This window comes from Taeniopygia guttata, chromosome 13 (genome assembly GCF_048771995.1).
Source record: "Taeniopygia guttata chromosome 13, bTaeGut7.mat, whole genome shotgun sequence".
Taxonomy (NCBI): domain Eukaryota; kingdom Metazoa; phylum Chordata; class Aves; order Passeriformes; family Estrildidae; genus Taeniopygia; species Taeniopygia guttata.
The window spans coordinates 14,429,114-14,455,320 of NC_133038.1; the positions used below are offsets into that span (position 1 = coordinate 14,429,114).

At 37.4% G+C, this 26,207-nt stretch overlaps 1 protein-coding gene across 1 annotated transcript in view; it reads left to right on the top strand.

Annotated features, from left to right (window-relative positions):
* DOCK2 (dedicator of cytokinesis 2) overlaps positions 1-26,207 on the top strand; it is a 154,243-nt gene that overhangs the window by 14,822 nt on the left and 113,214 nt on the right. The window contains exons 8-25 of the mRNA XM_030283811.4: positions 363-517; positions 1,117-1,198; positions 1,706-1,841; positions 2,359-2,434; positions 3,390-3,466; positions 3,792-3,917; positions 4,763-4,887; positions 7,233-7,331; positions 8,727-8,799; positions 8,875-8,978; positions 11,148-11,331; positions 11,435-11,532; positions 12,544-12,633; positions 12,952-13,052; positions 14,955-15,089; positions 17,305-17,413; positions 23,745-23,815; positions 24,098-24,204. Coding sequence (XP_030139671.4) covers positions 363-517; positions 1,117-1,198; positions 1,706-1,841; positions 2,359-2,434; positions 3,390-3,466; positions 3,792-3,917; positions 4,763-4,887; positions 7,233-7,331; positions 8,727-8,799; positions 8,875-8,978; positions 11,148-11,331; positions 11,435-11,532; positions 12,544-12,633; positions 12,952-13,052; positions 14,955-15,089; positions 17,305-17,413; positions 23,745-23,815; positions 24,098-24,204 — 1,948 coding nt within the window. The remainder of the gene's footprint in view (positions 1-362; positions 518-1,116; positions 1,199-1,705; positions 1,842-2,358; positions 2,435-3,389; positions 3,467-3,791; positions 3,918-4,762; positions 4,888-7,232; positions 7,332-8,726; positions 8,800-8,874; positions 8,979-11,147; positions 11,332-11,434; positions 11,533-12,543; positions 12,634-12,951; positions 13,053-14,954; positions 15,090-17,304; positions 17,414-23,744; positions 23,816-24,097; positions 24,205-26,207) is intronic.

Consider the following 26,207-nt stretch of genomic DNA (forward strand, 5'->3'; position numbering starts at 1 on the left):
TACTGCTCTAGCACACTGCAACCCCTCTGTGATGTGGATCATAGGCCTTCTGCTGCAGCCTACTGCGTTCAAAAATAAATTCCTCAGACTCGGAGGCTTCTCTCTGTGCTGATGTCTTGATACTTGCTCTTTTCTTTAAGAGTGAGGGGAATATTTTCCTTTTTATACCATTGCTTACTGGCTGAAGAACTGGCCTAAGACATAGGAGTCATAGAATAGCTCAAGGTGGAAGAGAATTATGATAACTCCCTGCTCCCCTTTTCAATTTTAACTATTACATATACTTAAAGTAAAACTGCTTGCAGTATAGCAGCATTTTCATTCATGGGTTATTGTTAACTGATTTTCCTCCTCCTGAGTAGTCAAAGGATCAGCCAGATTATGCATCGTACTCCCGACTGTCTTCGTCCCCCACCCACAGCCTCTATGTCTTTGTGAGGAATTTTGTTTGCCGAATTGGAGAGGATGCAGAGCTCTTTATGTCCCTATATGACCCCCAGAAGTCAACAATTATAAGGTAAAGTTTCCTCCTCTGACTGCAGAATAGCAGCAAATGGAACTGGCCAAAATGAACTAAAATCTCCAGTGTGCTGTAATAATGCAAAGAATATGAAAACAAAAGGAATGAAATCAAAAGCAAAGCATGGACAGATGTTGTTGCTGTCTGCTGCTAAAGAATTCTAAGTTTCTAAATATTTTCATAGGTAATTCCTGGACTGAGCATTCCAGAAGTTCGGAAAAGCCTGAGCCCATTTCAAATTTTAGAGATTGTTCTAGATGGGCAATATTGTGGTGTTTGGAGTAAAGTGCTGAAGGGGGAGGAGTGGAAAAGGAATTAAATTTATAAATTTCTGGTTAGATTAAGATTCTGTTGAGTAGTCCCATCAAACAGACTATGACGATGGTAAATTTGCCTCAAAAAAAGTGCCCATTTGTGTTATGCTCAAGCTACTCTTTTAAAACTTACAGTTGATACTTGTATAGTGTTTTTCTTGTCTTTTTAGTCTGGTCTTAGATTTGAATCATCACCACAGACTGTCTGTAATGCAACTTTTGTACTGTGTAAAGGGAGAATTTTTAAATCCCTTGACAGTAAGATATTTATCTTCCAAACAGTGAGAACTACTTGGTGAGATGGGGGAGTCGAGGTTTTCCAAAGGAAATTGATATGCTCAACAATCTTAAAGTGGTGTTCACAGTAAGTGCTTTCCAGTTTACTTCCCTTTGGATTTGCAAATGAAATTTTCTTCTCTGTGGTCACTGTCAGATGTCATAAACTGTGATCGAGATGAAGAAGGAAGCAGAGATAATCCCAGAAACAGAGCAAGGTGACAAGTCACTAAGTTCTTAAGGGCAGTGACAATGTTTCAGTGGCCTCTTTTCAGATAATTTTGCTGCCTCATAAATTTCTTGATGACTTTATTTATTTAGTTTTATCTGCTGTATCTCTTGATTGTTATTATTCTATTTATCTTACCTTATATTTTTTTCAGACTTTCATCTGTCAGTATTTTCATCCTTTTGGTGTGCTCAGATTTTTTCGTTTGTTGAGTTTTTGGGGGGGTTGTTTGGTTTGGGGGTCTTTTGTTTACTTTTTTTCCCCAATGATTGCTAAGATTCAGTTTATTACTGCAGGTCCTGTTTCGATTTCACAACTTGCTTTTTACCCAAGTAACATTATGATTCTTTTCTGTTTGTATCTTAGGATCTTGGAAATAAAGACCTTAGCAGAGACAAAATTTATTTAGTTTGCCAGATAGTGCGAGTGGGAAGGATGGACCTGAGGGACAGTAACTCCAAGAAATACACACAAGGGCTCCGGCGGCCCTTCGGCGTGGCAGGTACCTGGTGTCCCCTGGGCTATGGCTGAGCCAGGATTTCAGTGGTTTCTGCAGCCCTGGACTATTAAAATCTCTACCAAGACATGTCAGAATACTCATCAGCTTTATCAATTGGTTTCTGTACTTTTTGAAGTCTGTAAAGACTGCACTTAAAGGGCATTTTAGTTGAAGTCCGAAATGTGTTTTGAATTTCATTTCCTAATTATTCATGGAGTGCCAAGCTGTGCGAGTGAAAGCACAGAACCAATTTAATTACAGATTCCCTTGCAGATGAAATAAAGTCAGTGGTTATGTCCCAAAAACTCTGACACTTGTATTCCCAAGTTAGTCTGAATTCTCCCTCTCTCTCCACAGCAGCATGTTTTTAGTGTGGGCTTTGCACAAAATGCTCTGCCCCACAAACCCAGCCCTGCTGCTGAAAAATCCACATTTACCTTGAGGCACAATGTTCACAGATAACAGAAGCTATTCTGAAGTGCTCTTCTATGTTCTGATGATTTTTCTTTTATTCTTTTAGTCATGGATATTACAGATATCATAAAAGGAAAATCTGAAAGCGATGAAGAGAAGCAGCATTTCATTCCCTTTCATCCGTAAGAGCATCATAGATATACTTTTTATATGTGAAAGAAAATATTTGTCTATTTCTGTTCCTGTAACAAACTGTGAAATGGTTAAAGAATAAGAAAGTTTTCCTTTAACCGTTTTATATTGCAATAGTGTTAATTATTTAGGTATGACTTTAAATGGCATTTAAGACTTGCAGAGGTATCACAGCACATTAAATTAATGAATAATTCTACAAATGTGCTCCTTCAGACAGCTGGTACCATGTCTGACTTCACATACCCAAGTCAAATATTTACAAGTGATATTTGCAGGCAAGGATAACGACTATTTTGAGTTTGTGTCTGTTTAGAATTTGAGAAAAATCTGAGTAAAAGCTGTGTTTCCTTTAAAAAGTAATAGAATTAACATATACTATCTTCAGAAGAAATGCCAGAGTAGCTGCCTAAAAATGTGATGTTCACAGATCAAATGCAGAGATACCAGTGGAAATACTGGAAATAACTCTGTGTGTCCTTTATAGCACTGCTGTTATGTACTATGGAAGGTAAATTTAATTCTGAAAGACCCAGGTATGACACACTGGTTTATTTTTTCACTTGTTTCCAATTTGACCCAACATGATTGCTCTGTGAGAAGTTTTTTTCTAAATTCAAAAGTAGCTGACAAAAATTCCAAGTTCATTTATCTGGATATTTGTCAGGGAAAGTGGACTGAGCTGGAGTGGCAGGTTGGTGAGTGCATTCACATTGGCACTGTCACAAAACACCATTCTTGGAGGTTGAGTGAATCTTTCTTACTTCAGTGTACACACAACTGAATGTGAGTGGGCTGCAAGTTGAGTGGGAGATAATAAAAATACCAAATATATCACACTCAGGCAGTGCTACAAAGACTGAGGCCATTAGTTTCTTATGTTCTAAATAGTGTCTGTTACGTTTAACACTTAATTCCTGAGCAGACCTTGCTGTTTCTCTGCAGGGTAGTGGCAGAGAATGACTTTTTGCACAGTCTCCTAAGCAAAATCACTGCATCAAAAGGAGACAGTGGTGGACAAGGTAAAGTACATTTTTATTATATTCTTTCAAGTAAAACAGTATTTTTATGAAACTTCATTTTATGTTGGAGCTGTAGTATCACCATGGAGGTGGGTCAGCTTTGAAGCTGGAATTGAGGAACCATGAGTTTGTTACAGAATCTTAGGGGCTATTTAAATTAGCAGTGACAGTTTTGCATAACAGAGCTTTTACTTTCATCTACAGGAAGTGGAGAAAGTTAATTCTTATCCCTGTTTTGGTGGGTAGAAGAGGCAATCATCTGAAGACAGATTTTTCCTTTTTTCCAAACAAAAATGATTTTTTTTTCTTTTTTTGCACTTTATAGGTCTGTGGGTAACGGTGAAAATGCTGGTTGGAGATGTGATTCAGACTAGAAAGGATTACCCACACCTTGTAGACAGAACCACGGTTGTTGCTAGAAAGCTGGGATTCCCTGAAATAATCATGCCAGGTAGGAGGTGCTTTGTTCTGGGATAGGAAGGGATTTCTTCTCATTCTCTATGTTAATAAGCATCAGCTGCTGCCTTACTTATTTCTGTAATGGCTAACTCAGAGGATCTTTAGAATTCACTCATGGTAAATTTTGTTCCCATATTATTTCACTATTATATAAAATAGTGAGATACTTGGAAAGTAATTTCTAATACTTTAACAGGAAAAATAAAATCCAGACAGTGAAGGATAAACCTATCTCCCTGTACATAACATTCTTATCCTGAAAGCAGATTATGGTGGATGTCACTTGAATTTTAAATGACCCTTGTTTTTATTGTAAGTTATTGCTGTCCTTTAATAATAACAAACAAATCAAAGTGAAATATCTTGATTTCTTTTGTATGCATGGCAAGATATTTTCCAGTCGAAATCACTCACTGTCTGCCGGGGCTCCTTTTTAAAAAATAAACAACGAAAACCTCCCTCACTGCAACTCAAGTAAAATCTCGATCTTTTTAAAAGTCATATGAATTTGTTCAGAGAAGAGAATTAAAATATGAAGCTCCCTCCAGAGAGAGAGCTGTGTTTGGGGAAAATTCCTAATGGATCATCCACCACCTCACCAGCAGGTGTCGGGGCAGGATGAGAATTGCATCGAGTCACTCCGAGCTCCCATTTGCTTCTCCTCACCTCCTAGGTTTGCCTTAGCAAAGATAAAGAACTGAAAAATTAAGTTCAGATGGAAAATAATAAATTTTTATCTGTTTCCCAGCTAACAGTGAGGTACTCGTGTGTAGTTCAGCTGATCCTGTGCTCTCAGAGCATTTTAATTGCTTTTTAACCTTTCAATTTCTCTTTTAGGAGATATAAGAAATGACATATATATTACATTGCTGTATGGAGATTTTGATAAATACAATAAAACAACTCAGAGAAATGTGGAAGTGATAATGTGTGTCTGTGATGAAGAAGGAAAAGTGTTGCCAGTAAGTTTTCCTTTTTTTCTGCCATGAGGAGCATGGAAACATGAGCTGAATTTTTGATGTAAGGCTTAGCTTACACATTTAATAAAACACCCCTATTCAAAAACTCAATTTCCTTGTGTCATCCTGTGACATCTTGTGACAAATAAGTTTTATGATTTTTAAAAAATTAAAACCTATTAAAGCCCTATAAAAGTCTTGCATAAAAATGTAACAAGGAATAACATTCAATGACCTATTTTAGCTGAGCCAAGGAACAAGTGCTGATTCTGACAATTACTGCATTCTTACTCTAGGGTTTTTCTTGAGGAAATTCCCAGAGGAATGCAATTTGCACACTGAAATGTTAGGAGCACCATTTCTGCTACATAACAAATGCTTGATTTGTGTCAGGAAGTCTGTGTCACTGTCGCTTGAATTAAGTACATGGCAAAGAATGAAATTAGTGACAACAATTACATATGCAACATAAATATTTACAGTGTCTTTTTGCTTGTCTGTTCCCATTTTGAAGATTCTTTGTCTTTTCCCTAGGGTTTATCACTAGTTTGGTATTCAGGGGGATTTTTGACCTGTCATTTTCTGAGCTTTATAGTGTTGGGATCATGAGGGTGGAATCATAAAGACATTCTTGAGATAAAATAAAGATGGAGTAGAACTCTGTGGTTCATGACTTGTTTATGAACTGCAACTAACCACTTAAAATGTAAATTGAAAGCTTGAGTAAAGAAAATACTAATCCCACATAATGTTTAAGGTTCACAAAACAAACTGTATCCCTGATTACAAAATATTTCCTGTACCTATGACAGCACCTGACCATGACTTGCATGTACAGAAGTTAACTCTATTCTATATTCTGTCTAATCACATATAAACAAAAATATTCCTTACAAAAAACCCTATTACCATGCATTAAATCCTGCATTCCAATATTATGCATGCTCAGTTCTGCAGATACAGAATTTCTGCAAATCTTAGGAGAAAGTGAATTTATCTTGTTGTCTTTGAGGTGAAATATCACACCTGCTTTCTGTGGGTAATATGCCTTGGATATATTTAAGCAACAATTTTAAGGAGGTAATTGAAATTCTGTTGAATGCAAGTAATAAGAAAAGTGGCTGGTTTTTCCTTTTAGCCTATAAAGATACCCCAAACCAATATACTTTTAAACACACTAATTTATATCAATGTTTCTCATAACAGGTATGTGTTCACTACACAGGAAACTGGTTGGTTCTGCTCAGGTATCAAACTAGTTCCAGTTGCAGAGCTAGCCCTTGATTTACTGTTACAAGGAATAGGATTTATTTCCAAGTGAATGTCACTGAGGTGACAAACAAGTAGGTGCATAAACCTTGAAAAATCTCTGCTCAGGCAGATGAGACATTGCTTTCTGCAGTTAAATCTCTCTGACCAGACCATACAAATCATCTTCAGGTACCAGCATCACACCCTTCTGGTCACAGGGCATCCTGGTGTTTGAAGCAGACTTTTAAGATTCACTGGATTTTCAGCAGGATTATTGCACCTGTGGAGCAGTTAGTGCATCCTGGATTGGATTAGTTGAATCTGTGCCTTCAGTAGAGGATTTAATGTTTGCTTCCTTAAGGGACTTGGGTTTCATGTCTGGCAGGTATCGGGATCTTGGTGCCTCCCTGTCCAGCAGTAACTTTTACTTTGCATGTACAGCTCAGCTGCAGTCAGTCAAACCAGACAGATGCAGGCCAAATCTTCACAGACTCACTAATGAAAACCACAAGTTTTGAAGCTTATCAAATTTTCACTTGGCTCTGTCCTAGTTCAGCTAGTCTTTAAAGAATGGGAAATCCTAAATTCTTGTTGTTGATGCCTCTACAACGTCCAGTTTGGAAGTCACCTCTGGTGCATGGCCTAGAATTTCTGAGGCTTTGCTGGAAGAAAGTATTTTAAAATAAATGAAGAAATAAACAGAATAATGAAGCTAGATTTCAAATTTGTTTTACTTAAATTCATCAGATGGAGAAATCAAGTAGATTTTATGATTTTCACACATCTCTTAGAGCCCAATATGTGTGACCCCTGTAAAATGCAATTTCACTGGCTGTACCTGTAGATTATGGTAAATGCTTACTTCCATTGTGTTCACAGGCTTGGAAAGTTCAGTGTTGGTGCTGTCATTATTATTTAACTTTGGATGATGCCATATCCAAATCAAACCCGCAGTGAGGGCGGGGAGCGCAGCCCGTGAGGGGAGGCTGCGTCCCAGGGCCGGGCTGGTTTTGCTGAAGTCAATTTACCCAAAACTGCTCCAAAATGTACCCAAATGAGCAAGGCACTAAGCACTGTTTGTTCTCTCTTTCTGTAAGAATGCAGTGTGTCTGGGAGCCGGGGACAGACCCGTGAGCGAGTACAGATCTGTTGTTTACTACCAGGTCAAGCAGCCACGATGGATGGAGACATTGAAGGTATGCCGTGGAAACTTCCCACTTTATTTTTTCACTTCTTAATGCCTTGCACAGAAAGATTGCACAGCATCAGCTTCCTCCAAAAACCATCTTGTCCCTGACTACAGCTGAAGCATGAAGCCTTAGTCATACATCAGTTATTAGAGATACATGGTCACTGAGGCTTGAAATTTGGCCTAGAAAGTGATGTGTAGGTTTTGTTCAGCAAAACAAATGAGATCATCTTAGATAACCTTATGTCCTAACAGGGCTCATCAAAAATGAAATACTGCATTTGTTCTGTTTTGGTGAAACAATGGACATGAGGAGCATCAAATAAAAACCAAACAAGACCAAACCAAAACCCAAATGAAAACACCAACCCCTTCTGATTTCAAAAAGAAAAAGCTCTCTTGCTTCTCTTTAGAGACATACTAATAATTACCTAATCAAGCTTTAATGTCTGTGATTGGGAAATGCCCAGAAGCTGCCAGAAACAGTTCTTAAAAAGCAGTGACAGGCTTGCATGATTTTTTTAAGACGAAATAGCCATGTATGACAAACATGAAGTTATTGCCTTAAGGTGTGTTACCTGTGATGGTGAAGGACAGGGAAGGAATGGAAGTGTCATTTCAAGCAGAAGCTTATTTGTTGTTTTGAAAACATTGACCCATTCTTTTTATTGCTTATTTTATTAGGTCCTTTTAAAAAATGTTCTGTAATTCAGTCTTATGTACAGGATCACTAACAGCCGATCCTGTTGAAAAGCATGTTAATATTAAAGCATTGTTCAGTAAGATTTGTGAAGGGAATTTGCGAGTGCACACAAAGGTGTGCAAGTCCTTATACTTTTAGAACTGTAAACTTGATAATATGAAAAATTGTGCTTTCCCTTACACAGTTGTCCTTTTTTGTTGCATATTTGACCTAAAGAAGAAAGAATAAAGCACTTGCAAGTTCCTGTGATTCTCATCAAGGCTTTACTCTAAATTTAATCACAAAAATATCATCGATTTATTTTGCTGGAACTTTCATACCCTTTTCAGCAGTTTAATAAATTGGTTGTCGATGTCTATCTGAAATGTGTGAGTTGCATAGTGCAGAGGTGTTCAATTTTCTGTGGTTAAGAGGGTGAGCAGTAGAACTGCACTGAGGTTGTTTTCTAGCACCTGTGTGCTTTAACTCACTGGGTTCTGTGCTTCATTCCTTTGCTGGTGCCAGACTTTGGGCAAAGTCTAACAGATCATTGCTTACCGGCCCCCACCTTACTTCTGTGATCAGGCTCAACATTTTGAAATGGCCTGTGAAAGGCTCTATGGTAGCAGAAGTGGGGCTTATTCATCCTAAAATAGGGGCTCATTATATGTGAAACCACCCTCCCATAACTCTCCTCACTATGTTCTGATTTTACCAAAGGTAGCAGTCCCCATTGAGGACATGCAGAGGATCCATCTGCGCTTCATGTTCAGGCACAGGTCGACTCAGGAGTGTAAGTAGGGAAATTTTACTTAAGTGATTTTTAATTAATTGATGGGTAGTACACCCAAAGTCTTCTGCTTTGCAGCTAAAGATAAGGGAGAAAAGAATTTTGCAATGGCCTACATAAGACTAATGAAGGAGGATGGAACAACTCTCCATGATGGCATCCATGATTTGTTAGTCCTAAAGGTATGGGCTCAGATTTCTTTCTTTCACAAGACATCTTTTCTCACACTCTTGCCTTTGACTGCATTATGTATTTGCCTAGTGCTAGATTGATGTTATTATTCTATCAAAGATAATACTGTGTTTTCCATCTGAACAAAATGAAAAGGAGTACCCTGTTCCATTGTCAGTAAATATTGCTCTGCATTTTAATGACAAGGATCTTATCCAAGCACAGTGAGAGATGATTACTCTTTTTACTGGTATTTGTGCTTTTGGCCTTCTGTAGTATAGACAAAGTTGTGCTGCAGCTCTGTACTTCGGTGGGTACCATTCCTCTTGCTGAATATGGGAAGTGTTTGATCCACTTGGAATCTTTATCTCATGAATAATCTGGGAATGCAATCTTAGGAAAATGCTTGTTTTAAGCTGCCGTGTAGTTCCTCAGATACAAAATTGAAAGTTTCAGAAATTTTGTTTTGGGTGTGAAAAATAGCTTTAGTTGGACGTGGCTGGAAACAGCATCTTTAACTTTGTGAAGGAAGCAGGGAACAGATGTTTTGACTTTTATTTGCCCTCTTGGAGAATGGTGTCTAGCAGGAACTAAGAACCAGAAATCACTTCCAATACAAAGGAAACTTAAGTTATTTCTCAGCATTCTTCTCAGTAAACAAGTTTGCTGTATCATTAATACCAAGTGAGATGCATGCAACTAAATCAAGTTGCCTAGGCAAGCCAAAAGAGATTAATGGCAGCATATAGTTATTTATCTTCTCTTCATTGAAACTATCATTTAAAATATTGCGACTAGAAGGAAAATTGTGGACTATGTGGTAAATGTTGGTTGTGAAATTCCACCTAATTCATTTCTGCATCAGCTCAGTAATTTTTTTGAAGTGACAGCATGGATGAGAAATGCTAAATGCAGTTGACCTACTTTATGGTTGTGAGAAACAGACAGATTTTCTGACATATGCTTGCCTATTCTAGTATTAAAAACAGTAATTGTAAGCTGTAAGTCTTTAAAGCAGTCATACACCTGGCCTCTCAAAATAAGTAATTTGAAAACTGCTAAGTTTAAACTTAGCATTTAGTCTTTAGGCATTGGATATTTTTGAGAGACTTTTGAATCAAAACTTCATCTTTTTTCCATTGTGTGTCTGACTTGTCCAAAAAGAAGGAATTCAAGAGTTTATTTTGCTTCCAGAAAGAAATTTGGGAAGTAATTATTTGGCAAGCCTGATACAATCATAGATGTTGGTGCTGCTGTGCGTTTTGCTGTAGAAAGGTTTTGCTTCTTGTCTAGGTCTCTTATAGTTAATTTTTAACTTTGCCTCTTTGATATGAAGTAGAAACTGCACCTCTGCAGTCATTGAACCAGATAAAACTCAATAACTTTAAAATGTCTTTCTAGATCATGGTTTTTGCAGCTCCTTGTTCATCCACATTTGTAGAATAAAGGTCTGCAATTGAGTCATATCTTGTCACAGTGCTGTAGCTTTAAGTGACATCATCATCACTTGTCACTTAAGTGACACCATCATCACTCCAGAAATTTTCTGGAGTTTTGTTAAAGAAACACTGTGTTCTGTAAACAGTGAGAAGCATGACTTTTATTGTCTTTGTCTAAGACTTCTTTCCTCTGGGGAATCTTAAGATTAGACCCAGAAAATCTGCAGGGTTGTGGCATAGAAGTTGATGAAAGAGAGGAGGAAAAAAATCTCTGTTGGCTCTCTAGTTTTGTATTGTTCATTCTACACAAAGCATATATTCTATGCCATTTAGTTACTGCAGCATACTGTCTGGTTTAAAATATAATCTTACCATGCACTGATCTTTAATGTTCAAGGTCTAGGAATGAAGTTATAATGAGGATACCAAAATAGTGCTGCTATTCTTTCCTTATTCAGTCCTGCTTTCTGCTTTTTGAAGTTGTGTGCAGATACTATAATCATGCTGTCTATATGCTGTGTACAGTCTTCAGGGTGATGCTCAATATTCTGCAGTGTTCCACACCCACCAACATTTTAATGAGAGATTGGGTCTTGCTTTTACTCTGCCAGGGGTGTCACCCCTCAAAGTCCCTTCCTGCACCTCAGTTTTATTTACTTCTCCAGTACAAAATTACAAAATAAGTATAATTTAAATCCAGGGATGTGAAATATGTAACAAAAGGTGTGTTGTTTTTTTCAGGGAGACAGTAAAAAAATGGAGGATGCTGGTGCTTATTTGACATTGCCTTCTACACGTCTGCATGTGGAAAACAAGGGAGCAACCTTAGCCAGGAGTTCAAGTATTGTTGGGGGGCTTTCAGTCAGCTCAAGAGATGCATTTTACATTTCAAGTCTTGTTTGTTCTACCAAGTTAACTCAGAATGGTACGTACCTTCTAAAGAGGTGGGAGTTTAGAAAGAAAACCTTTGCACAAATTGATAAATCAGATTTTTTTATTTTAATGTCTGTCCATTTATTTTCTATTAGTGGGCTTGCTGGGTCTCTTGAAGTGGCGCATGAAGCCAGAGCTGCTTCAGGAGAACCTGGAAAAGCTGAAGATTGTGGATGGAGAGGAAGTAGTGAAGGTAAATCTTTAAATCTTTATTCTAATAATAGTTATATTTCAGGCCCCTTCATACATAATGCCTTTGTAGTTTGCAAAGGACATGAGCAAAGCCCTTCATTAGAGAGAGTAAGATTGCAAAGGACATGAGCAAAGCCCTTCATTAGAGAGAGTAAGAAAGCCAACACCTGGGCAGGATCCTTCACAGGGATGGCCAGCTTTCCTCCTACTTTTTACTTTCAGATCTCTGGTATTGGCTATTGTTGGGCTGGGAGATTTCATGGATTATTACTATGAGATGAAGATAGTAATGATAAAATATTTTCCACAATCTCTATTAATCTGTTTCCTTTTGTCTATCTGAAGTATTACAAGCAATTCCTACTACTTTCTTTGCAGTTCTTAATATTAATTTATATGCTGATATTAAATCCAGGAAGTGCTATGTACCCAAAAAATCACTTTCTTAACTTAATGAGTATATGAATAAAAATTGTTAGTGTTTTGGAAAATGGCATATACTATTACCTTTGTGTCTTTAAGCATAAACATTAGATGTCTCTAGAGAGAAGGAATAAGAATTAAATAAAAAAAGAGGAAGAGGAGTTGATTTTTTAACCAAAGATTTGTGTCCCAAATCACTGAGATACTTTTCTTTGATATAGTGTAGAATTTGAATCAGACCACAGGAGCAGGAAAAGTCTTTTTAATCAGCATATATATGTGAAAATAGCAACCACTAATCTGTGTCACTAAGGAATGTAGTTTTAACAAGTTTTGTCATTTATATTTTTATCTTTTCCATAAGCTTTGAGCTAAGCATGTATTATTGATTCCTTATGTGTCTGAGGATGCAGGTTCTTAAAACTAAAGCAACTAGAGCCTAAACCCTTAGAAATGTTTTCTCAATTTAAAACCTTCAGTAAAGGTAGTAGAATTCTAACTTGGGAGAAAACAAATCTACTATCAGAAAATTTTCCTGTGGGGTTTTCAAGTTGAATTGGTCATCAGTTTGTCTTTTCATGCCTTCTAGTTTCTCCAGGATACATTGGATGCCCTGTTTAACATCATGATGGAACATTCCCACAGCAATGAGTATGACATCCTTGTCTTTGATGCGCTGGTAAGAACCAGTACCAATGAATTTACTTGTCAGATAAAAAAAAAAAAAACCCTTAGAATTTTGAACAAACTATCAGGTTTTCCAGTTCAAGGAATTAGTCTTATAGAGATTTATAGACTCTATAAGACTCTATAGACTCTATAGACTCTATAGAGTCTTATAGAGTCTATACGTCTTTATAGAAAGAGGAGTATTACTCATTGACAGAAAATCAAATTTCTTTAAAAACTTAAATAGTAAATCACCAGAAATATTTTAAGGCAGTGAATATTTAAGTTTGCAATGTGACTCTGGTTAATTGTGTCTCTGTCTGTTTAGATCTATATCATAGGACTCATTGCAGACCGTAAGTTTCAGCACTTTAACACTGTTTTGGAAGCATATATCCAACAGCACTTTAGTGCAACCTTGGCATACAAGTAAGTTAGTTTTCTCTTCTTTCTCTTTTTTTCTAAACCTCCACCATCACGTTAAAGAAATAAATCCTGCTTGTGACTTTTCTGATGTAATTTATGGTGACTGTTGTTTTGATGCTGCTGTTTGCTTAGCTGCCTCTGAGACACATTTGATTATAAGTGGAATTAATGAACCCATAGCAAATGATTTGGGGTTAAATGATGCTTTGGCATTTGTTTTCTGTCATCTGGATTTTGCTGCGTCTGAGCACTTCACCTGTATCCTGTCAAATTTATCAAAAGGTGCTTTGCTGCAAAGCCTCTCCATTGGCATCCCTGGCCTTAAGCTGAAATGCCTCAGGTGAGGACTTGAAGCTCTCCTTAGCCCATTTACATAGGTTTCCACATTTTTTTTCACATCAAGCAAACTCAAACTCAAATTCTCAAAAAGAATTGTTTGAGAACTGTCAAGTCTTCGTATGCATTTTAGTCTGATGTTGTGTCAGGAGGGGTTCAGTGCAGCGAGCTGGAATTCTGCTATTTGTTACGTGTCCTGCTGTGAAATGGACTTTTAGTATTTTGTTACATGATCATACCAATGGATGAACTTGTTGTGTATTATTTATTTATTTGTTTGTTTTCAACTTTTGGAGCTTCTACACAACCCCCAGATGGGAAAAGTAAGGGTACAGAACCTCTCAGGACAGCCTTATTTGCATAAAGTATTTGTAAGACTAACCTGGCTGAGAGTTTCTGGTGACTTAAGCAATGTGGTAGAGGCAAAATAATAATGTTTATAATTGTTCTGCATATAATGTGTTTTCTTGGCATTGTTGATTCAATGCACATCATGGAAGATTTACTCTGGTTCCAGAATCATTTATGAAATAAACAAGTGTGTGTGTGGCCTAACTCCTAACTAGGAAGGAAATACTGTGTCCCAGACATATTATAACCATGTTATGATATGGTTGGTTGGCCAAACTTTTACCATTTATTCAGTTCCTGTTGAGTCATCCTTTCTCCTGGCTTTTAGAGCTCTGAGAGGGCTTAACATGCACTACCCCTACATACAAGTTGGATAAATATTGTTCCAACTCAGAGAAGCTGTGAAAAGGAGCAAAAGGAAACACATAATGGATGTAATGCCCAGGAGACTGAGAGGCTGAAAGCACAGCATTTTGGTTCTGAATGTGAGTTGGCTGGGGATGTGTATTAGTTACACAGGGAGTTGGTTGTTGGCTTTGTTTGTTTAGGGCAGGGGACAGCAGGTCTCCATTTTTGTGGAGATCTAGGGAAGAAAAAAACCCAGCCACCCTTATCTTAGTTCTTATGGCTGCATTAAGATGAAAATTGCATCATTAGTATTGCTTTAATCACTTGAGATGATTCCATAACTACAAATTAAGAGACTTAGTTTTAGATTAACTTCTGCTCTATGGTAGCCAGCACTGTCTTTAGCCAAAAGTTGCTTTTAGATACAGAATAAGGAAATGCTTAAATAAAATAAATAATTAAAGCAGCTGTTGTGTACTGCTTTATTTACATGTTATATTTACATGCTGTTAATTAGAGCATGCAGTGGTGTTTAATTGCTGCTCAGTGGATGTAGGCAGAAGGAATATTTTGTGATACCTTGTGCTTGTGTATTACAAACCTCTGTAAAGGTGCTTCCAGGATTGTGTGAAGTCATGCTGCTCTTTTGGGATTTCAGATTTCTCTCTTGCTTGTGCAGCTAAGAATTTGTTCCTCATTTGTTTATACTGACAGAATTTGTGCAACATAAATCCAGAAATACACTCAGTCTGTTTTCTTGTACGTGCTTGACCAAGCATGAACATGTATTTAGAGCTGCCAAAGAAGATAAAGAAGGTAATGAAAAAAATAATAATGAAAATTATTTTTAAAAATGTTTTTAAACTTCAGGAAATTAATGAGTGTTCTGAAGACATACTTGGATACTTCCAGCCGAGGGGAGCAATGTGAACCTATCCTCAGAACTCTGAAAGCACTGGAATATGTTTTCAAGTTCATTGTTAGATCAAGGACATTATTTTCCCAGTAAGTACTCAGATATTGCAATTTAATTAGCTGTCTAACATCAGACATAGAAGGAGACCTGAGAAGTAGAAAAAGTTGATTCTAGAACAGAGCTGTTTTGTTTTTTTTTCAAATAAAACTGGCAATTGCTTTAAAATACAAATAATGCTGAGATATGTTTTGTAGAGGGAACATTCCAAAATCTGCTTTCTGATTCTCAGTGTAAGTTCCAGAGATGTATTTAGTAATAGCAGCATGTTTCAAAGGGTGATTATTCTTTGTGTCAGGTGGCTTGGCCTAAGACCAGTGGATGGCCAAACATCTCAACAGATGGCTGGAGGCTGGAGACTTGTCCTTGAGAACACCTCAGACTGCACAGAGCAGTGTCATTGCAGCAGCCATGGCCACACTGAATTTAGAGTTTTGCACCTCCTCTTGAGGAATTTACAGGGAACACTCCATGAACTGGGGGTGTGTAGCTCAGGCAAACTGAGGTGTAGTATTTACAAGAGGGGTTCAGGTTTAGGGGAAAAGGAGCAGGGGAGATAGAAGGAAATGAAAAGTGGAAGGAGAAAAATTACACACTGGTAACTGTACTCTCGTCACATACCACAGACCCATTTCCTCAATTGCTTTCTTCTTCACCTTTCTCCATTTATCCTGAGCTGGTTTCCCCCTGCAGCTGGTTCTGATTTCCTTTGGCTCTGTGGCTGAAGGATTGCAGGGGCAGGCAGTGCAGACTCAGACCTGTAGGGAGAGGGAGTGGTTGGGTGTTGTGCTTGTGGCTGGCATTCACCAAACAGGAAGGTTCTGTTCTAGCTGTCTTATCCTCAGTGGGTGCTCTAATTTATCTCTGATATTCCATTGTCCATTAAAAATAATAAAAAAAAATCCATGGAGATTCATAGTTTTTTAAATTAAGTTTACTTACTGGATTATGATGGTTTAGTTGAAATACCAGATTCAGAAGGAATTTGCTGCTATGGATAGTACCTCAGAAAAATTATTGTCTCTAGGAATTTACCACTTATAGATGGATACAAGTAAACAAGGTGTAAACCTGTATAAGGAATGAGATGGTGCTCAGGAGAGCAGAATACAACTTTATCTTATATTTTTATCATGGGTGTCAGGGAAGAAGGGTATATTACGGTTTTGGGGAAGGAAGCATTGTGTAAAGGATTATGGAAAATTTCTTGTCTGGATGAAGGCCAGAAAGCAGAAGAGGTTTCTTTCAGGGAGAACTCTGGTCCTCATTTTAATCCTTTGTGTTGTCTTGCAGCTTAAAGTGTTCATGGGACAATCTGTCATAAATTAGGTTATTGTAATGTGTTGTATACTCAGGTGATCCGCTACACATATCTACTCCTACTTAACTAGAGGTCTAAACTCTAAATTCACTGGACAATTATTGTTATTGTAGGCAGTCTTACATTTCAAAATGAAAAGAAAATCAAATGACACTGCAATATATAACTTTAAAAAAAGATTTTTCTCTTCTGATGGAGCAGAAGAGGCAACAGTCAGCTCACAGTATTCTACTCCCATTTCAGGACTCTCTTGTCACCTTGGATATTTTCTTATCTTGTTTTTCTTTAACTCTTGACAGCTCTTTCACATAACTATTTTCACATGTCACCAGTGTTTCTACTTTTCTATGTAGGCAGTGTTTAATAGTAGGAGCCAGTATGAACAATACAGGAGGGATAATCTGAGGGATTCAAACTTTAGAACAGGGGATGGAGAAATAATAGAGTGAGCTCAATTTAAATACACTTTCAAACTTTTAAGTGTCAAATAGAAACTGTTTTCAAAAAGCAGAGTGGTTAATGGGGCCAGTAAAAATAGCTCTTGGAAAAAGTGGCAACAGCAGGAGAAGACAGAAATTGTCATAATTTGTGAAAAGTATCCTGGAGAAGCTCAGTTGTAGTGAGGAAAAAAAAAAACAAACCAATCTTTTTTTTCCATATAAGTTACTTTGAAAATAAAATTATTTATATAAGCTCCAATCTGGGAGGTGTCATGGTTTAGACCCTTTTAAAACCATTGAAAGTGTTTATTGTACTGTTCAAACTGAAGAATTTCCACATGTTACAGTGACTAGAAGTTATAACCCATTGGGGAAATATCTATGTACATAATATTGGATCAGCTTCTGAAATATATATTTAATGTTAAATCTGTTGCATTTGCGAGAATGAAACCTGAACGAATAACCTAATGCATCTTTCAACAGATTATATGAAGGCAAAGAACAAACAGAATTTGAAGAATCCATGAGGAGACTCTTTGAATCCATCAACAACCTGATGAAAAGCCAGCATAAAACTGCCATTTTGTTGCAGGTTGGTGTGTTCTTGGAAACCAGTTGGATTTGGTTTTCTATATGGTTTTTGTACATAGGCTTTTTATTTTTCTTCTCTTTAAATCAAGGAAAAGACACTCAGGAAATGTATCCAGTATGTCTTTTTTTTTGTAATTCCCCTCTGTTGGAAGAGCAGGTTATCTGATAAATTTGGAGCCTAGTTTGAAAAGGTCAGACAAGATACACTTACAGAAATTCAGTGAATGTAGTCAAGGAAAGAACCAAGGCACAGATGTTGGAATATTTCAAGCAATCTAATGACATTAATCCCCTCCTATGACCTGAATGTTTAATTCTTGAGTTTCTCCAGATTATGCTAAACAGGGATTTCACCGTCTTAGTTGCGAAAATAAATGTTATTGTCTCAATTTTTTGGAGTTACATTGTTTAAAAGGATCAGGGTTTGACATTCATGTCAATCTCAGTTATTCTAACATGTCAGAATCTAATGTTTTAAAGAAAATGAGAAAAAAAAAGAGTTATTAATATCACTAATATAAAATAATTTGCAGTTCTGTATTAAGATGAAAAACTTTCAAGATTTCCTGTAAAGTGTAGATTTATTAGACAGCTGCACTATTGATGCTTCACACATTCTTTATTTAAAACTCATTGTATGCATTCAGCTTGAATTTTCCTCTGGTTTTGTGTTTTGATTCCCTTTGATATGACTTAGATTAGAAGTGGAAACCCATGAAAAAGTCTTTGTTCAATAAAACCTCAGGTGGCTGATGTTGAGATTTGTATCAGCTGACACTTTGCATGGAGTGTTTAATGTGCAACTGCAAAAGAGCTAAGAAAGCAAATACCAAGTTAATTATATAATACCATGGTTACAGTAATATTCTAAATACATTTAAAAATCAATCAGATACTCTGTTACTTGACAATTCTGTTGAAGCCTTCCTGGGAATAGTTTATACATTTGAATACTGCATCAGAAGCAGGAGGATCTTCTGAAGAAAAAAAGCATATTTAGAGTAATACTGAAGGAGTTTATATAATAATGTTTGTTCTTATGGTACTTGTACTAATTAAGAAGAGACCTTGGAGGATTTGGTGCTCTTTTGGAAGAGTGTGCCACATCCCTGCATCCTACCCTGTCTGATCTCAGGGGGCTGTGTGGGATTGTTCATCTGTGTCTCCTCTGAGGAGCAGGACACTTTCTTCTTAGAGTGACAAGAAAGGCTCACAGAAAACTTTTTCTTCTTTTTCTTTAGCAGTTTCTGGGTGTGCAAGGGGCATACTGCCCCTGAATGGCTGCTGGGAGTGTTTTAGAGCAGGTTGTAGTGCCAGTGGCACCACGGCTTGCATGGACTCAGGAGTGTGACTGTGCCTACCCTCATTTCCATCTTTCCATTTTTAATGACAGCTCTCAGTGTTGTACCTGTTTAGCAAACATGCATGACATCTTGGTTGATATTTCTCAGAAGCAGCAGAACCTTGAAAACAGAGCTGAGCATCTCTGGAAAGCACTAAGTGAAAGAACTCTATGCTAATTTTAAAGTGCACGTTTGTATGTTTCATAAACAGACCAGTTACTAAACAGTTATGCTTTGATCAATACTATATTGAAAATCCAAATTTTTGATTTCTAACGAGTGCCATCAGTTGTGCAAAATGGGTCCTATTTATTCATAACCCTGAAGCACTAGTGGGATTTTGAGTCTCTAAATCTGCATAAGGTACTGAAAGTTTTCTTTTTAGCAGGAACCTTTTAAGGCAGATGTGAAATACTGGCTTATAGCATAACTTTGCTCTTGTTCCAAGAGCACAGCTGTGTCGCTGAGAGAAACCCACAAAGAGATGGCTTTACATACAGTAAATAAAAACTACTGTATCAATATTATAAAATTCTGATAGGAGAAGAATGGAATAAGCAGAATGACAATAAAATTTCCAGCTGGAAATAAGTTTAGTGGGGGCAAAAAATATAAAATTACTTCATCAAGAACTCCATAGGCAGCCACAGCCTTCACAGGGGACAGAATTTCTGTGGCTGCTTGGAGGACACTTCAGTGCTGATACTTGAGATTCCTGCTTTGGTAGGTGGATTCAGGCCAGAAAATTGAGATAATTTCTGCTGAGAGGGAGGAGAAAGTAGTAGAAAGAAATTCATAAATCTGTCTCTGCCTAAATCCAACACTGATTTCCCTTGGGGAATTTGAGATGACAATGATGGATGTTGTAGTAGTATAAATTAACTTTGCAGAGTAAGGGACAGGTGGTTATTCAGTGATTCTACAGACACATGGGACTCTATGGATGTTACAGTTTGTGTACCCGGAGAGGGAAGTTCAGAGAGTCCATTGGAAAAATACAGGAATAATCAGAATATTAAAACTGGCTTAAATCTGTCACACTTAGAATTATCATTGATGAGTGGAACATAGATTGGTAGGATCAATTGAGTGTGTTCAAGTAGATTATGGTCTGAAGATATCAGAGAATAAAGTTTTAGGAGCCCTGAAGAAAGTTAAATTGGGTATTTCAGGATATGGAAACTTGAAAGAGTTTGAAGAGTATGAAGAGCCTTTGACTGTGAATTTTTAACTCTTATTTCATCCTTGTTTGTCCACATGCCTATCAGATTTACTTGTAGATGATTTAAAGAATTATCTTGAAACCTGAAGTTTCTTGGTCTCTGATATTTTTTTTTTTAATTTAGAACTCAGTATTTTAGCCAGTAGTAATTTCCCCAATTGTTTTTAGTGATAGAATCACACTCAGACTTGCATAGAAAATTAATTCACTCAGGAAAGGATTTTTTATAAAATTATGTGGAACAGCCTCATCTGTGCCAGAAGCACTTTATTGTTTCAATTTTAACTTTATCTACTGAGTGCTATCTTAATTCCTGATTTGTTAAATGCTGTATATGTTTGCAAAAAAATCTCTTTTCAGTCCTTGTTCTAAGGCTACTGAAGTGGATTGAGGCTTTGGCTTACTGTAGTGCCTGAGCTTTGGGAAGGGCAGATATCTGCTTCTGTTTTGAGAACTGTTCATATAAGCTATGAACAGCTGAAGGCTGGATTCTTAATTCATTGTTGGCAAACTGGAAATGTACATATTAATCCATGTTAACCTTAAAAAAAAAAAAAAACAAACTTCTGGAGTTGGTCAACTTCTCTTTTGTGTTTAAAGATACAGACAGAATGCTTCTCAACTTCAGCACAGCATGAAGTAATTAAACTGCAATTAGGAATATATTTTCAATATTTCTACTGTGCTGATGTTTAAGAGCAACCATCTGAGCTGCAGGGTGGCCTGGGTGCAGGTCCTGGCATGCTGCTTTGTGAGGCTGGCCCTTGGGATAGAGGTTGGAGTGGTTTAATTTCACTAGTCCAAGAATCAAAGTACAGCTGTAGGGTAAGGATTCTTCCTTTTAAAAGTTTTTTGACAGATTTTATTGTACTTATTTAAAGCAATTAGTTCATGATTACACTGTCTTTACAGTGGTAGGGCTTTCTTTGCACTAGATGTAAACATTTCTTTAATTTCTTTTGGCAGGAGTGATGTTACAGCTTGGTTGCATTTATCAACTGCTCTTCTGTAGCCATTACTGATGACTTTTGTAGATTTTAGAGAGATTTTTTTTCATGAAGTCTGTACTTCTTGGGGAGAGAGTCCTTGAAATTTGGAAACCTGGAAATCAGTCTCCAGAAACTGCAAAGAGTTTGGTGAAGGGAGGCTTGGGAATAGAGGAGGTATCATTACCTTCTATCCTTTGCCTGAGCACTCAGGGAAAAAACATAATTTTTAGTGGATGTGTTTTGTGTCTGCTTAAATCATCCTCTATTTCTGGAGAATAAAATTGAATTCATGATTTTAAAATTTCAGATGATATGTTTTTTAGATTGTTCCATTGTTGAGTTGTGATTTGTAATCTGTGAGTGTGCCCTTTCATTGACCAGCTTGTGCTCTCATCCTTAATTTGCAAATCAAGCCCCTGCTCCTTTCCCAACTGTTCTGTTCCCCAGCTGACACACCACGTTTGACCTACAGATGGTCCTGTCTGCTGCAAATGTCAGCTCTCCCCAGCTCGCTCCTAGGCACTGATTTGAGAAAACACATCTCCCTGCACTGTGCGTGCTTTCAGAAACCTTAGATGACATGTTCCCAAGGTCATTGAAACACAGGAAGAAGAAATTATCTGTGACAGTGAAAAATATGAAAAATAATGGAATATGAAGCTGCTGGCTTTCTCTCATTCTTTCCCACACGATTTTGATCCACCCTACTGCTGCAGTAGATTCTAAGGAATTTATGCATCCCAGTACATTTTTCTTAGGAGAGAATAAGCCTAGAAAAGTACTGATCGTGATGCTTTGCTTGTGGTACACAAAGGGGGATGGCACAGTAACTTCTTCAAGTTGCCTTGATGACAAGTAAAATTAGATTAAGAAACAGAGCATCAGTGGTTTCTTCGAATGTACTTCTCATCTCATGGGTACTCAAATTTCATGAATATGTATAATGTAATGCTGCAAAAAGAGGGCAGCTAAAAATAAGCTTGGTCAGGAGTAAAGGTTAAAATAAATTTAACTGTACATTGTATAAGTAAGAAATAATTTTCTGCAGTGCTGTGGGTTTATCTGTATCCTGCTTAAAAAACTAATCTCTTAAGGTCTGAAGAATGCAGAACATCTTGTACTGCTGACTAGGAGATTTTTATGACCTCATTAAGGGCAGTGCTCAATTGTGTCCATAGTGCATCATTTGAAGCAATTATTGCAAATGAAACTTGGGAGCCTAAAATAGTGCAGGGGATATACTCATTATTGTACTTCAGCTGGAACTGTGGATCTGCAGAGAGGTTGCATTTCTATCCTCCCCTCCTATGCAAGTGTAGAACAGGGAATGTGTGAAAGTCAGACAGCACAATAGCCCAGGTGTCAGTGAAGTACTACTTGAAATATTTTGTGTACTGGTGGCTCTATCTTTTATCAAGCATCTATCACAGTACCTGTGAATTGCTGTAAAATGAAATTCAGATGCTGCTATGCAGCACCTGTTGCTTGAAAAGCAAGGAGCAGCACCTGTTTGAATTAAAGCTGGAGGCAGTTTCCAGCCCAACACAGGTGTTTGTTTGGGTGCTTTAAATAGCCCAGGGATTTCCCAGGATCAGTAGAAGGTAAAATCTCTTTGTTGAAGTTGTAACAGCTTTTAAACACTCCTTTGGCCTTTCTAGGTTTGTGTATGAATCTGGGATGAGATCTGCAGGAGAATGACTTTGTCTGAAGGTATCATAAGCCAGCATTGAGTCTCTTTGAAATACTGTATTCACTCATGCTGCAAACTAAGCTCTCTTTTTCAATCAAGACATAATTTGTTTTCTGTGTTCTTTTTTAATTGGCTGTTGCAGTGGAAGCTTATACAAATAAAAAGATAGCTTTATTGTAGTTAAAAGGTCTAAAAGAGAGCCGAAGACAGCTGTGTTCTGATTGTCTTCATTCTAAGCCCTCTACTCTCAAGAAAGATACTAAGTTTTTATAAGGAGCATGCTGTGTACAGGTAAGAGAAATACTGAACCTGGATAGGCTTCTATCAGATAGATCAGTAATAGAAGGCTTCCCATCACTGTAATTTAGTTTTTAGCAAGATTTTAGTAGGAATTTATACCCTAAAGCTTCACAGCGAAGTAAAGTACTACAAGTTTGTTTTTATGCATATTAGCCTTAAGTGTTAGTGGTGCTTTTGAGCCTGAAATTGCCTGCTGAAGTTTTCTTATCCATGTAAGAAGAGTAACTTGTCTCTTAGCCTTGTCAGGGTAAGGTTTGATTATCACACTATGCTATCAAAACATACCTCAGGAACTGATAGATGGAGATAAACCATCCCACAGATGATCGATTAGGGGCATGACACCCCTTTTCATCTGCTCTGAAAAAGGTGGCATCGGGGTGGGTGGGTGACTGCTGCCTGACTTCTGCCTCCTGCATGGCACATTTCTGGCATGGAATTGATACAGCTCCTGCTTTGATCAGTGCTTGGTTTACTTACTTGCATAATAATGACTTAATAATAATGCAGGGAGATAATCTACAAAGCCTGGACCCTTTCACTGGTTGGGTTGGTTTAACTCTCACAAAGAGAGTTAGATCCATTTGGAACTGTGGTAGTTAAGTTCCTCTGTATATCCTCAGCATATGCAACACTGTGATGAAATTTATTCAAATGTGATGTAAAATTTCAGTCTGGAAAAAGAAGTCTGAGTTGATCAGTTTATTTTGTGTCTCAGTGGTGTGCTCTGTGCTGTTCATGTGCGTGTATAAACACACAGGATTAACATGACCTCTCTGTCAATGCAGGTTGCTGCCTTGAAGTACATACCATCAGTTCTTCACGACGTTGAAACAGTTTTTGATGCCAAGTTACTGAGGTGAGTCACTCTTGAACATTTCCTAGTTGTCAGCAATTAATTCTTATAGATCAGTTTAGGTCCACAAAGCTATACCAGTTCCTACTGATCAGGACAGTGGTGGGTCCCTGGATATGTTTGTTACTGGTCTCTTGTCAATATTCATGATATATAAATAAATATAAGTCTTAAAAAGTGATAAATGTTTACAAATATGAGCTCTTTTGCTCTTTCTCTCTGTCCTTATTAGCGCATTATAAATTCATCTGTATGGCATTTATGACATTTTTCCTTTTCATGCAGCCAACTACTATATGAATTTTACACTTGCATTCCACCAGTGAAGCTACAGAAGCAGAAAGTGCAGTCCATGAAGGAAATCGTACGCAGCAACCTTTTTAAAAAACAAGGTAAATACATAATGCCTCCAAGGCTTCAAATAAATGTGTGAAAGTTTTCAGTGACTTATGTGTTGTGCAATTCACATTTGAAATTGAGTGAAGCAAATACTGAAAGAGTGTGAATGCCAGGAGCCTGGGCTCTGGAGGGGATTCATCTTTCCACAGGATGGCGAGAGCTGTGCAGAGTGTGACTGCTGGCCTAGAGCAAGGAACAGGTGGGGCTCAGAGCAACAGTTTTGTGTGGTTTTCTTATGTTCTACTGGTTAGGTGGGTGAGCTAAATATCCTTTCAACCTATTTTAAGTTATATAATGGAATAGGAACGGGAAGTGAAATTTTGTGAACACAGATGTTCAATAAGGACTCTGCCTGGGAGGAGGGCAAAAAAAATCTGATTGTGCTTTGGTACACTGAGCTTCAATGCAGCATTTCCACTTACAGGAACTACAATGCTTCTCAACCTCTATCAGAACTTTGTGTCTTTCTCAGCTCTCAGGAGTGCTAATGATACTGAAAGGCCTTTATCACCATAGTGCTCAGTTTTCCTTCATATTATCACAACTGAATTTTTTTGCTGAAGAAGTGAAATTTTGCTGAAGGAATCCTATCAGAGTAGCCCAGTTTTACATGATTAGTTTCAGCTCAGTGTCAAGTGTTCTGACTCCTCTCCTGTGGACTGGATGGTTGCTTCTCTCTCCCCACCTTTTTGCTGTGTAGATAACCTTCAGAACCTCAAAGGCACACGGACTACTCAGATGAGCTCCAATTTCTGACAGCTTAGAGATAATGATTCTAGGAACTTGACAGTACAACAGTGGGTTGCAAATAGTGCTGTGTGTGAGTAGATTGAGAGAGGATTGCTTTGCTCACCTCATTCTGAGTTGGCAGGAGAGTGATGCACTTCTAACTAGCCAGGACAGATAAAAATTACACTTTATTTGCAGACCGTGTTGTATTCCACTGAGGCTGAATTGTATATTGTAAGCTTTAACAATAACTAGCTGTGTCTGCTATGTCTACAAGACCATTGTAGATTTCCTAGAAAAAAAGCCAAGAAAATAATGTAGGTGATTTTTATGCTTAGATTAAATTAAGTAATATTTTAACCTATCTTTATGTTAATATTTCATGGTTAATAGCTGTGATTTTTTTTTTTAACTATGTGTAAAAATATAGTTAAAAAAGTTAGTTCACATGGTATATGTTAGTTCACATACAAACTAACATAGTTCACATTTGCTTTGAATCGGTGAAACACAAATAGCTGCAGCTTAGGTAGCTCCAGACACTGGTCCAAACTATTAAGACCAGATTCTAATTAATTTTCAAACACTTCTAGTCCTGCATTCACAGTTTGCTCTGGTAGTCGACTGTATTTCTGTTTTACAAGCAGAGTCTGATACATCATTGCAGTATGAGCTGCCTTTACTGCTGCTGCTTCTAAAATCTGAAGTGCCAGATTGGTTTTACCTGTGAGCAGGATTTAGACCAGAAGGAGAAATATCCTCTCACAAGACTGAAAGACTCTTGAGTGTAAATAAGGAACTCTCCTGAACTCTTGATCTTAGTAGAGTTCAGCTACCCTGTGTTTAATACTGAGAAATTAGGTGTAAGCTATAAACTTTTTTTGGTTCAATAGCTTTTCTTTAAAGAAGCTCATCTCACTGAAGTACAGCTGTTATTAGTTCACAGATCAGGAGTGATGGTCAGGACAGCAGATCCCAGGCTTGTATAATAAGGAAGAAACACAAATAAATATTCAGAAGGATAAGTGTTGAGCATACAATAACTGTGTGCTTCACAGTTCTGTTCATTAGTGTACATCCTACAGCTCCTTTCTTCCATCCACCTCTGTGCTCCAGAATAGAAAAGAGTTTTGGATTCCCAAGCATCCTTCATTATAGTCTGCTTAGTGTGGTGCTTGTTTCATGTGTTTAACAGGCCTTTCCTTTAGCTGAGATCTGTTAATGCAAAATATTCTCTAAAGCTTTTACTACTGCAGATAAATAATAA